This window comes from Schistocerca piceifrons, chromosome 3, assembly GCF_021461385.2.
Source record: "Schistocerca piceifrons isolate TAMUIC-IGC-003096 chromosome 3, iqSchPice1.1, whole genome shotgun sequence".
Taxonomy (NCBI): Eukaryota; Metazoa; Arthropoda; class Insecta; order Orthoptera; family Acrididae; genus Schistocerca; species Schistocerca piceifrons.
Genome location: NC_060140.1, coordinates 254,597,015 through 254,610,247, shown reverse-complemented (window position 1 = coordinate 254,610,247; position 13,233 = coordinate 254,597,015). Strand labels below are relative to the sequence as shown.

The window sequence follows — 13,233 nt, the reverse complement described above, 5'->3', positions numbered from 1 at the left end:
ATTATTATTATTATTATTATTATTTGCTTTCACGGCCTCATTGGACCTCTTTAGCCAATCATTTCCTGGTCCTCTTCTTCAGTAAGCGCACATTTCGTTCTTTCTAAACTGCCCAGTATCTTTTCATTCGATCTGATCTTTCCTGTCTTTCCTCATCTGTAAATACACTTTTCATTGGTGTCATTTGTCTACTTTTGGTTTAAATCTTATTTTCTTGTCTTTCAGTTTCTTAGGATTTTCTGTCTTGTTTTGCAGATCATCCAAGGTTATATCCAGTTCACCCATATCCTCTTTAATTTCCTTGATCCACCCTAATTGTTGCTTCAGATTCCACAGTTTCTGCATGTCTACTGTATCTCATTTTCTACTTTGTATCTAATTTTTATTGTATCTAGTTATCTACTTTGTAAATTTATTTGTGCCTACAACTTTTCTGGGAACTGACACTTAATGTAGCACCATAAAATAAATAAAATTAGCTAGATGACAATTAACACACATCAAAAAAAGTTTTGCATCACCTCAGTTCTGAGAGTTCCAGAACCAGTAAAGAAAATTGGAATAGAAATCAACATAAACATCATTTCCGTCCTTTTTACTGCTCATGGAAACCACACATTGTGTGTTGTACCACCATACAGTGACACCTACAGAGGTGGTGGTCCAGATTCCTGAACACACCAGTACATCTAATATCCAGTAGCACATCCTCTAGCATTGATGCATGCCTGTATTCATTGTGGCATACTATCCACAGTTTCATCAAGGCACTGTTAGTCCACAATGTCCCACTCCTCAACAGCCATTTGGCGTAGATCCCTCAGCGTGGTTGGCGGGTGTTGTTGTCCATAAATAGCCCTTTTCAATCTATCCTAGGCATGTTCAATAGGGCTCACGTCTGGAGAACATGCTGGCCACTCTAGTCGAGTGATGTCGTTATCCTGAAGGAAGTCGTTCATAAGATGTGCACAATGGAGGCGTGAACTGTCATCCATGACGACGAATGCCTCGCTAATATGCTGCCGATATGGTTGTGCTATTGCTCGGAGGATGGCATTCACGTATCATACAGCCGTTACGGCGCCTTCCATGACCACCAACGGCGTACGTCGATCCCACATAATGCTAACCCAAAACAGCAGGGAACCTCCACCTTGCTGCACTCACTGGACAGTGTGTCTAAGATGTTCAGCCTGACCGGGTTGCCTCCAAACACGTCTCCGACAATTGTCTGGTTGAAGGCATATGCGACACTCATCGGTGAAGAGAACATGATGCTGATCCTGAGCAGTCCATTCGGCATGTTTTTAGGCCTATCTGTACAGTGCTGCATCGTGTTGTGGTTGCAAAGATGGACCTTGCCATGGACATCAGGAGTGAAGGTGCACATCATGCAGACTATTGCGCACAGTTTGAGTCATAACACGATGCCTTTGGCTGCACGAAAAGCGTTATTCAAAATGGTGGCGTTGTTGTCAGGGTTCCTCTGAGCCATAATCCGTAGGCAGCACTCATCCACTGCAGTAGTAGCCCTTGAGTGGCCTGAGCGAGGATTGTCATTGACAGTTCCTGTCTTTCTGTTACCTCCTCCATGTCTGAACAACATCACTTTGGTTCCTCCGAGATGCCTGACACTTCACTTGTTGAGAGCCCTTCCTGGCACAAAGTAATAATGTGGACGCGATCAAACCAAGGTATTGACCGTCTAGGCATGGTTGGACTACAGACAACAAAAGCCGTGTACCTCCCTGATGGAATGACTGGAAGTGATCGGCTGTCAGGCATCCTCCATCTAATAGACGCTGCTCATGCATGGCTGTTTGCACCTTTGGGCAGCTTTAGTGACATCTCTGAACAGTCAAAGGGACTGTGTGACACAATATCCACAATCAACGTCTATCTTCTGGAGTTCTGGGAACCGGGGTGATGCAAAACTTTTTTTGATATGTGTATGTTCAAAAATCTAATAGGTGAAAAAATGGAATGACAGACAAAATTACAGTTTTTGCAGAAGAGCTCCAGTGCTGAGATAACATGTGTCAATTATATGTATTCTATGATGACTATGTTATGGCTACAAATGTGTCAGTTTGACATATTCTATTTTATTATGCTAACTGCACTGGGGTGCCAGGCAGATGCACATGGAGTACTTTTTGAAATTTAATTTGAATACATCATGAAGATCCATGTGCGATATGTGAATTTGTTTGAGACCACTGTGTCTATCACTAATAGATCATAGGCATTTTGCAACATGTAGAGGCTACATATTATGATGTGCATCAGCACTTTATGATACAATGGCAAAATAGAGAGGCATCGCCAGGAGAAACTTGATCAACACAAATATTGTGGTATGAATGGCATTCAGAGTGGTGCAGTACATCAAAATGAACACGATAATGCAATTATTTGTGTGTCATCAATCTCATGTGCATACAATGATAATTTTAAGTAAATAATCATGTCACTTAAATGTGCTAAAATTTGCATTAACAATTCTGTTAATAAATTCCACTCAAATGTAACCCCCCCCCCCCCCTCCCCTCATTCTCCTCTGAGGATTTTCATACACACTTTCAGGGGAAATGAAAAACTTAAACTCTTAGTCCTCTTATATTCAGATAATTTTTCACATAACATGCAGTATTTTTCTATGACAAAAAATTCATAAATATCATAGGTTAATGGTGTTTCTTGCAGAAGGTTCTGCAACCAGTTTATAATACAACTGCAGACAACCTTGTAGGTGGGACAGCCATAGCTATGAGTAGTCATCTTGGGTATTAGCTGCTTTATCTGTATTTAATCCATTACTATTGGATTACTACTGGTTATTCTTCTCGATACATTGTTATACAAATGTTCACCTGAAGATGTGGCTTTTAGTGCCAAGAAACCAGTAGTGATCCAATAATAAAGGGCTGAATACAACTGAAGCAGTTATTAATACTCAAGATATAATACAACCAATCAAGTTGGCAAATGCAATTTGATCAGTTACCTGAAACAATTTAGAGAAGAGACTGATGATGAACTGATGCATCATCATGGTTTCAAGAATTTGTTTGTTTTTAATTTTCAGTCACTGGCCTACACCACCATTAGTGAAAATTTTGACACCGTAAAGAAAAAAATAGAAGTTAATTTAATTAATTGACAAACAACCTGCAGTGCTAAATGAAAATTATTAGAGCAACGAAGGAAAGCGACAACTTTGAAATAATCCTGGTGAATGACATTTCAGTTCAAGATATGTTCAATGATTACAGTGACTGCACAGATAAGAGAGGACAAACTATCTGTCCAGCAAATAAAAACTGTAGAACGTCTTGCTAAATGTGGACAAGCATTGTTCTGTTGTACATTGTTCCAGGAGTGTCACGCAGAAAGGGTACTTAGAGGATTCTATGGTTTTCATGCTATAATGATTTGTGTTCAGTGTACCCAGAGGTTGAGGGAATGGGTGTCACGCAAGACAGCCCATCATTTTCCATCACGTCAAGTGTTAAACCAGTATGACTGGATAAAGCACTTTGGGTGATACCTCTATACTGTGCGATAAACAGCTCAAATCAAAGCATGACTTACTAGAAAAGTCAAATTATTGATGATCAATATACCACTGTCTATAATGAATGGCCCCAAAGTACCCAGTTAGATGTCTTGTACCCTGTATAAGAATATGTACAAGTAGTCCATAAAAAATACTGAAACTAAGTTTAGCAATGAGTGTTAGGTGTGTGAACAGAAAGAACGAAAAGTGAAAGCAATTACTTGATCTTCTATTTTGTTTGCTGTATTGTGCCACAACCAAGTATGGAGAGTGTTAAAACCAGTGTGCTCCAATGTCAAGAGTGAATGGTGTGAAGATTTTTTTGAACAGATCTAAAAAGAAGTGAAAGCAAGAGGTAACAAGTAATATTGTTTCACAGCCAGCAATTCCTACAAGAAAAATGAAATGGTTGACAAAGACAGAGTTATCAAAGGACAGAAAAATTGGAATCTGTTTAAACAAGTCACACAAACTTTATGTCAGGACTTGGACTTAACAAAGGAAACTAAGAGGTGATGCTCAAATTTCAATTTGCCGTAACTGAGCTGCAGGAAGTTTCCAGGTGAAACATGAAAAAAATACAAATGAATCTTGAAACAAATAAAATTATTCTCTCCACCATCATTGAATAAATAACGTGCATTTGATGCTTATAACATAGCTGGCAGTAAAAGCTTATTTTTGAGGATTACACTATCAAGTGCTAGATATCACCAGCAAAAGACTATACCACTTATGCAGAATTCATGTTGAAACAAAAACAGTAAATTCTCATGGTGTGTGTGTGTGTGTGCTGTGCACACAAACACGCACACATGCGCACGTACACAAGAGTATGATCTCAACAACAGATCAGGGATACCAATGTGATAGCAAAGTTTGTGGAAAGAAGTTATATATATCTATCAATCAAGTCTAGCTAGTAACTTTCCAGCACTGATAATCACAATAAGAGAATATAAAATCAAAATTCAAGGTTTACCATATCCCCTCCATTCTCTTTCACACCACAGAAGCAGTCACCATGAGGTTCCAAAGAAGCGTAACTGATTCCCATTCGAGCATTAAGCCACCTTGAACCATGCATCATAACATCACCATAGCAGCCTTGGAGCTGAAGAAATAAAAAAGGCACGAACTTCACCTTACGTGGACCATAGTAACTCCTCTCTGATGTGCTTTCTGTTACCTGCAAGAAAAATGGCAGAATATAATAAGTGTTAATGCTATAAGTTATTGTGAACTTTTGACATGGCAGCTTCAATTGTATTATATGCTATTTATAACATCATTGATGCTAAGCAAATCTCTCACAGTAATAACAATTATATTGGTTGCGACAGCAGAGTAGCAAGATGTGTAACTGGAGTTGAGTGAGTTAAACTTTCAAATTCAATGGCTATCATGACCACAGAATAATTGATTAATCAACATTCATTGCTGATACTGTATGGTTTCATGGGTAGTCCCATTAGTTGGGATGTATGTTAAAGTTAGACCACCTCCCTTACAGATGAGAAAAGCTACACAGAGGTCAAATCCGAGGCAGAGTGTAAACTATTGGCACTTAAATATTCTTATAATGCAGTAGAAATGGCTGCCAACTGAGAAAGGATGCTAATAGTGGTATTAATAATGAGAGCACTAGTAGTAATAGTAGTGGTAACACTAGTAAACACTAGAACAACATTTTTTACAGATAAAATATTGAAGCAGGATTTCCAACGACACTGTAGTCTCCATCAGAATAGACTCTGATAATCCAATATGACTACCACTGAGTTATTCACAATGCTTCTTAACTATTCACAATGCTTCTTATCAAGCTCACATGAAAGACATAAAAAAGTGTCAGCTGAAACTAGATCTGGACTGTAGGGAGAATATATCACACATTCCTGGTAAAAAAATAAAAAAAAAAAATGAAAAACAATGCGGTAATATCATTGGCATCTTCAAACCTACTATTTACTAAGTTACTGCCGCTATTTCCACAAAGAAAGGTCTTCATGTTGAGAAATCATTACATTGCCTTCATACCAGCCACTCTTGCCATTTCACCACAGTGGTTCTAGGGCTTTTTCTTTCTTTATTGTTTTATGAGTGATTACAGACCTACAATGTGTCTTACCATAACGTAGAAAATTTTACAAAAAATCTCATTCCCATCAATGTTGGTAGAAGTGTTATCAGTTGCCATAGCATAATGTTTATGCCTACATACATATGCAAACCACTGTTAAGTGCATGTCTTTTCCTTTTCTAATTGTGTACAGAGTGTTGGAGCATGAATGCTTAAGTGTTAGACATTTCAGGATTTAAGCTAGCTTCCTACTTCTGCAGAGTAGATATGGATGGAGGAGAAGTAGCCACATTTATTAAAAACTGCCATAAATTCAAGAACATTGACATTAATAAATTCTGTTTAGAGCAGCATCTAGAAGCACTTGCAACAGAAGTAGAGTTCCATAAAAGATCCTATATAACAGTAACTATTTCTGAGCACCTGCAGGAAATTATAATCTATTCATAAATCATCTAGAAGCTCTTTTGGGTTATTTAACAGGAAGAAACAAAGAAATTTTGATTGCTGGTGACATTAATACAGATTTTCTAATGCACTCTTCCAGTAAACGTTTACTGCAGTTAGTAATGTTGTCTTTCAATCTAACTCACACTGTACACTTTCCAACTAGGATCACTGAATCCTCAAGGACAGCCATTGATTACATTTTTATTGACAAATCAAAGGAACAAAATCATATCATAAAACCTGTAATAAATGGACTATCAGATCATGACATGCAGTTCCTTGTTTTAGTTGTAAATTCTAAGCAGATTATAAGGCTGCTAAATCTGAGTACAGGAGAGTGGTCAATCAACCAAAACTTGAGTGTTTTAGAAAACTGCTCAAGATATGAACTGGAAAGATGTTTATAGTGCTCATGACATGAATGAAAAATGTAACACATTCATGAACAATATCAGTACCATGTTAGAAAACTGTTTTCCTCTAAAAGTTACTCAAATTAAACAGAAGTCTATAATAAAACCATGGATTACACAAAGAACAAAGATCTCCTGTAAGACCAAAAGGAAAATGTATCTGTCATCCAAGAATAGCTCCAATGCTGATGATTTAGCTAAATATAGGGAATACTGTAATATATTAAAAAAAAATAATTCAGACGTCTAAACAAATGCACTACGAGAAGAAGATAGCAATGTCAGGGAACAAAATAAAAACAATATGGGATATAGTGAAAGAGGAGACTGGTAAACCAGAAAGGAACAGGAACAAATAGCATTAAGGGTAGATGACACATTAGTAACCAATTGGCATAGTGTGGTAAATCTATTTAACAAGTATTTTATATCCAATACTGATAGAATGGGATTGTCAGGATCAGTAAATAATGCCCCTGAATATCTGAAACTAGCCTATACAAATACCTCCATGAACATGAATATGTCACTCACTTCACCAAAAGAAATAACTTACATAATAAAATCTTTAAAAACAAAGCATTCTAGTGGTTACGATGAAATATCAACAAAGTTAATTAAGGCGTGTTCTTGTGAGTTTAGTACAATTCTAAGTTACTTGTGTAACCAGTCAATTACAACTGGGACATTTCCTGATTGGCTAAAATATGCAGATGTTAAGCCTCTATTCAAGAAAGGGGATAAAGAGATACCATCAAACTACAGACTGATTTCACTTTTGCCAGCATTCCCAAAAATTTTAGAAAAAGTAATGTACAGGCAGCTTCTCAACCATCTGACCACAAATAACATATTATCAAGAACATAGTTTGGGTTTCTGAAGGGTTCTGATATCAAGAAGGCTATTTACACCTACAGTGAAAATGTACTTAATTCATTAAATAACAAATTACAAGCAGCAGGTATTTTCTGTGATTTGTCAAAGGCATTTGATTGTGTGAACCACAACATCCTTTTAAATAAATTAGAATTCTATGGTGTCAGGGGCAGTGCTGCTAAATGGTTCAAGTCATACCTCGCTAACAGGAAACAAAGGGTGTCAGAGCAAGGGTCTAGTGAAGTAAGTCATCAGTCATCATCAGAATGGGAAGAAACTACATGTGGTGTCCCACAAGGATCCATCTTAGGGCCATTGCTTTTTCTTTTGTACATTAATGATCTCTCATCAGTTACACTGCCAGAAGCAGAGTTTGTATTGTTTGCAGATGACACAAGCATTGCAATAAAAAGTATGTCGAGTGTAGTTCTAGAAAGATCTGCTAATGATATTTTCATGGATATTAATAAATGGTTTAAAGCCAACTCATTGACATTAAACTTTGGAAAGACTCACTACATGCAATTCAGAACCTGTAAGAGGTTTCCACCCAGCATATGCATTAAGTATGAAGAAGAGCAGACAGTCTTAAATTCCTGGGATTGCAACTTGATAATAAATTCAGTTGGGAGGAGCACACCACAGAACTGCAGAAACGCCTTAACAAATCTGTATTTGCAATTCGAGTGTTAGCAGACATAGGCGACATAAAAATGAAAAAGCTTGCATACTTTGCCTACTTTCATTCCATAATGTCATATGGTATAATATTTTGGGGCGACTCTTCAAGTCAAACAAAAGTTTTCAAAGTCCAAAAGCGTGTAATACATATTATTTGTGGAGTAAATTCACAGACATCCCGTAGAAACCTCTTCAAAGAACTGGGTATACTAACTACTGCCTTTCAGTATATCTACTCCTTAATGAAATTTGTCCTAAATAATATATCTCTTTTTCCAACAAACAGCTCAGTTCATACATACAATACCAGGTACAAAAATGATCTGCACAAGGACTTAAAAGCACTTACTTTAGTTCAAAAAGGGGTCCACTACTCAGGAACACTAATCTTCAATAATTTGCCAGCAAACATAAAACATTTAGTTACAAATAAAGATCAGTTTAAAAGGAGCCTGAAAGACTTACTAGTGCCAACTCCTTCTACTCCATTGACGAATTTTTTAATAGAAACAAATGATGTATTGTATATACTCATACTATTAGTATTGTTATTTCAGCTAAAAAAAATTGACATGTTCCACATCCATGAGGATCTCCTCAGCAGATTAATCTAATCTTTGTACATTTTAAAATTATCTCTACATAATAGGAATGACATCGTCAGCTGCATTTATAGGTCTTAATTTATTTCTGATTAATTTTGGTCTTCCATTACATTATCTTCAGGCCCTAGGTAATCAACATTATACATATCATACATGGTGGAAAAAAAAATCAAAAGCTCCTGTGCGGAACCTTCTTTCTTGCTGCAGCTAAAAAAGCAAAATATAACACCACACAAAAAAAAGAGACTATATAATGTGCTCTGAGAACATAGCCCACAACATGTAAGCCAGCAAAAGAAAAGTTACATAAAAGTACTACATCAGAATGTTGAATACACAGAATATTGTCTCAGTACAGATGTGAGAATACCCATAGCTAGAGACTTTGAAATCACTGGTGTAGTGACTGACGACTTTAGATTGTTTTGTGTGTACAGATCACCAAATGCCAACATCAGCATCCTTCTAAAAACAATGCCAACTTTCTAAGAATAAATATGAAGAAAAACCTGGCAAGGGGAAAGAATCAAAACCAAGACAAGATTGTGAAGAACTGTTAATACAATACAATACGGACGCAACAATATCTGCACCGACAAGAGTGACTTCTCAAAGTCAGGCAGGTATTGATGACACCATTACTAATATTTGTAGGTGTCACTACGAGTGAAATATCTGATCGACACGGACAGCTGATCTGCTTCGTGTCATGGACAGCTGATCTGCTTTCACAGAAATGAGAACATAATATCACAACCAAAAAAAACAAACAACCAAAGATATCAAGAACATCAGTGAACAAAATATTAACATCTTTAGAACAATGTTATGCAGGAAAACCTGGATAAACCCTACAGCTATAGATGTAAATGAAAAGTATGATTCATTTATTACAATAATTAAACACCATTTTAATACAGTAATCTCCAAAGTAAAGTAATGATCAGACAAAGTGGATTACCAGTGAAATAACAGAACTGCAAAAGGAAGCTGCGCGGTCTGAGACAGGGGGGTGAAGTTGAAAATTACAAAATGCTATGAAAGAAATACAGAAAAATAATAAGAGGGGCAAAAGCAAGAGCAATTAATGCCACCATAATGAACTCAAAAACCAAGGTAAAGGCAGGTTGGAATGCAATTAATGCTGAAAGAAAAGAAAAAGCTGTATCGAACAAAGAAACAGATATTGGGTCTATGAAAATAGACAACAAATTGGTTCAAGATGGCAGTGAAATAGCTAACATACTTAATGATAACTATATAAATGTGGTAGGGAACTTAAAATTGGAATGAAATTGTCCACACAAGAAGGTTAATAAAAGTCCAAGAAATCAGCTGGTGATGACAAAATATCGGAACATATAATAAAGTAAGTAAGTGAGCATACAATCTCACCATTGCTGGACAAAGCAAACAGCTCTTTCAGTTATGGAATTTTTCCAGAAAAACTAAAGATAAGCAGGGTGGTACTAGTGTACAAAAGAGGGAAAAGGATGACCCCAATAACCACACACCAATTTCACTGATACCAGGTTTCTCAAAAATACTGGAAATGCTTATGTATAATAGATTAGTTGATTATCTGGACAAATACAACATTCTTATACCATCATCACAGCACAGTTTCTGAAAAAGTAAATCAACGAAATCAGTGACTACCAGTCTCTCAGAATTTATTATATAGTCCTTAGACGAAAAACAAGTTGTATCTACAATGCTTCTGGACCTCTCCAAAGTGTTTGACACAACTGACCATCAAATACTGATAGGAAAATAGGAAAACCAAAGAATTCAAGGCCACACAGATGAGTGGATAGAATCACAATTGTTGTTGTTGTTGTGGTCTTCAGTCCTGAGACTGGTTTGATGCAGCTCTCCATGCTACTCTATTCTGTGCAAGCTTCTTCATTTCCCAGTACCTATTGCAACCTACACCCTTCTGAATCTGCTTAGTGTATTCATCCATTGGTCTCCCTGTACGATTTTTACCCTCCACGCTGCCCTCCAATACTAAACTGGTGATCCCTTGATGCCTCAGAACATGTCCTACCAACCGATCCCTTCTGCTAGTCAAGTTGTGCCACAAACTTCTCTTCTCCCCAATCCTATTCAATACTTCCTCATTAGTTATGTGATCTACCCATCTTATCTTCAGCATTCTTCTGTAGCACCACATTTCGAAAGCTTCTATTCTCTTCTTGTCTAAACTATTTATCGTCCATGTTTCACTTCCATACATGGCTACACTCCATACAAATACTTTCAGAAACGACTTCCTGACACTTAAACCTATACTCGATGTTAACAAATTTCTCTTCTTCAGAAATGCTTCCCTTGCCATTGCCAGTGTACGTTTTATATCATCTCTACTTCGACCATCATCAGTTATTTTGCTCCCCAAATAGCAAAACTCCTTTACTACTTTAAGTGTCTCATTTCCTACTCTAATTCCCTCAGCATCACCCGACTTAATTCGACTACATTCCATTATCCTTGTTTTGCTTTTGTTGATGTTCATCTTATATCCTCCTTTCAAGACACTATCCATTCTGTTCAACTGCTCTTCCAAGTCCTTTGCTGTCTCTGACGGAATTACAATGTCATCGGCGAACCACAAAGTTTTTATTTCTTCTCCATGGATTTTAATACCTACTCCGAATTTTTCTTTTGTTTCCTTTACTGCTTGCTCAATATACAGATTGAACACGATCGGGGAGAGGCTACAACCCTGTCTCACTCCCTTCCCAACCACTGCTTCCCTTTGATGTCCCTTGACTTGTAACTGCCATCTGGTTTCTGTACAAATTGTAAACAGCTTTTTGCTCCCTGTATTTTTCCCCTGCCACCTTTAGAATTTGAAAGAGAGTATTCCAGTCAACATTGTCAAAAGCTTTCTCTAAGTCTACAAATGCTAAAGTGTGCAGCATTTATGTTGGCGGCCAAGTTTAGGTTCGTTCTGCGCATCTGACATCACAAAACACAGTCAGCCAATGAACAGAGAACGACGTTGCCACATCTCGACTGCAGTGCAGAGCATGGACGAGTGTCTTCAGTTTTAGAAACGTTCAGTCATAAATAGAGTAATAGAACAAAATCAATGTTTGATAGCAGACATTCTTTTATAGAAAGTTTGGAAAAAGCATTCTTTATACCAATTGCTTCATATTCTCTTAATTAATTAAACCAAACAAGCAATAAGACTCCTAATTCAGGTGATAGCAAGGAAAGGTGTTTGTATCACTCTCATGAACCGCTTTTTCGCAATAAAGAACAGTGGTAATTGTTTATTTCCTATTGTACTTCGACGAGGCGTGAGTAATTCATAGTCATACCAACAGTGTTTGTCAGTATTTTGCGTGACGTGTTATAGTCCTCATGGCGTTATGTACTCACTCATGGCGTTATGTACTCAGACGAGGTGCGTTAGCGTAACAGTTAAGGTGTTTGGCTGCTACGCGAAAGGTTATGAGTTCAAACCTCGTGCGCTGCTTAATATTTTCATTATTTAAAAACAATATCGAAGTGCCTTACTTCACGAATAGTCCGCCCCAGTAGCTGAGTGGTCAGCGTGACGGATTGCCGTCCTCTGGGCCCGGGTTCGATTCCCGGCTGGGTCGGAGATTTTCTCCGCTCAGGGACTGGGTGTTGTGTTGTGTTCATCATCATTTCATCCCCATCCGGCGTGCAGGTCGCCCAATGTGGCGCCGAATGTAATAAGACCTGCGATATGGCGGCCGGACCTGCCCCGCGAGGGGCCTCCCGGCCAATGACGCCAAACGCTCATTTCCATTTCCACTTCACGAATTATATTCGTTTGAATGCAATTTTTTGAAATTTCTAGTGCTTTGTCTCTTCATTAACCCTTTCGCTGCTGCAAACACGTGCTCGCCGCATTCCGCGCTGTGCGCAATTTTGTCATCACTACACCGCCCGCCTGTGCAGACACATGGTGTTCCCACTGCTTTGACACACTTATCATTCGATTTCACAAAAACTATTTGGCCCAAAAATTTGATTTTTACACGTCTTCTTGACTGATACCTTCCCCCCCATAAATGACTTAATTTTGTTTCGATGTTCAACGCAGTTATTATGCAGCATTAAATGTAGTAAACCATTGCACGAAATTTTGAAGAGTTTGTACAGGTAGAAGTCCATAGCGTATACTATCCGTATGGTCGATTTTAGTTGCCACAATGTTGAGAATACTGTATAACAATATCTCATTTAATTTAAGCACGACATAGGTGTCGTATGTAATATTGAGAAATATTCCGTCTTTCCCGACTGTAATAAAAGTATTATTTACACCAGACGCGTTTGGCCTTATTTTAAAGCACTTCAATCAAGGAAAGGTATGGCACATACACAATGGTACTCATGTTCTCTTTCTTGTTTTTGTTCCACAGTCGCAGTTTTACCAATGGTACTGACATATATTCCTCTTCTGCAACTGTAATAAGGGACTTATTTAGACCAGAAACGTTTCTCTCTTTTGAAGCATCTTCAGTGGACAGTATTTTGTCTCCTCCATTGCCAAGTCACCTTTCGTAGTTATGTGCTGC

At 37.7% G+C, this 13,233-nt stretch overlaps 1 protein-coding gene across 1 annotated transcript in view; it reads right to left on the bottom strand.

The window, feature by feature from the left end:
* Positions 1 to 13,233, bottom strand: part of LOC124788557 (vacuolar protein sorting-associated protein 13B) — a 221,355-nt gene that overhangs the window by 135,773 nt on the left and 72,349 nt on the right. Inside the window, exon 9 of the mRNA XM_047255828.1 lies at positions 4,542 to 4,748. Within this exon, the coding sequence (XP_047111784.1) occupies positions 4,542 to 4,748 (207 nt within the window). The remainder of the gene's footprint in view (positions 1 to 4,541; positions 4,749 to 13,233) is intronic.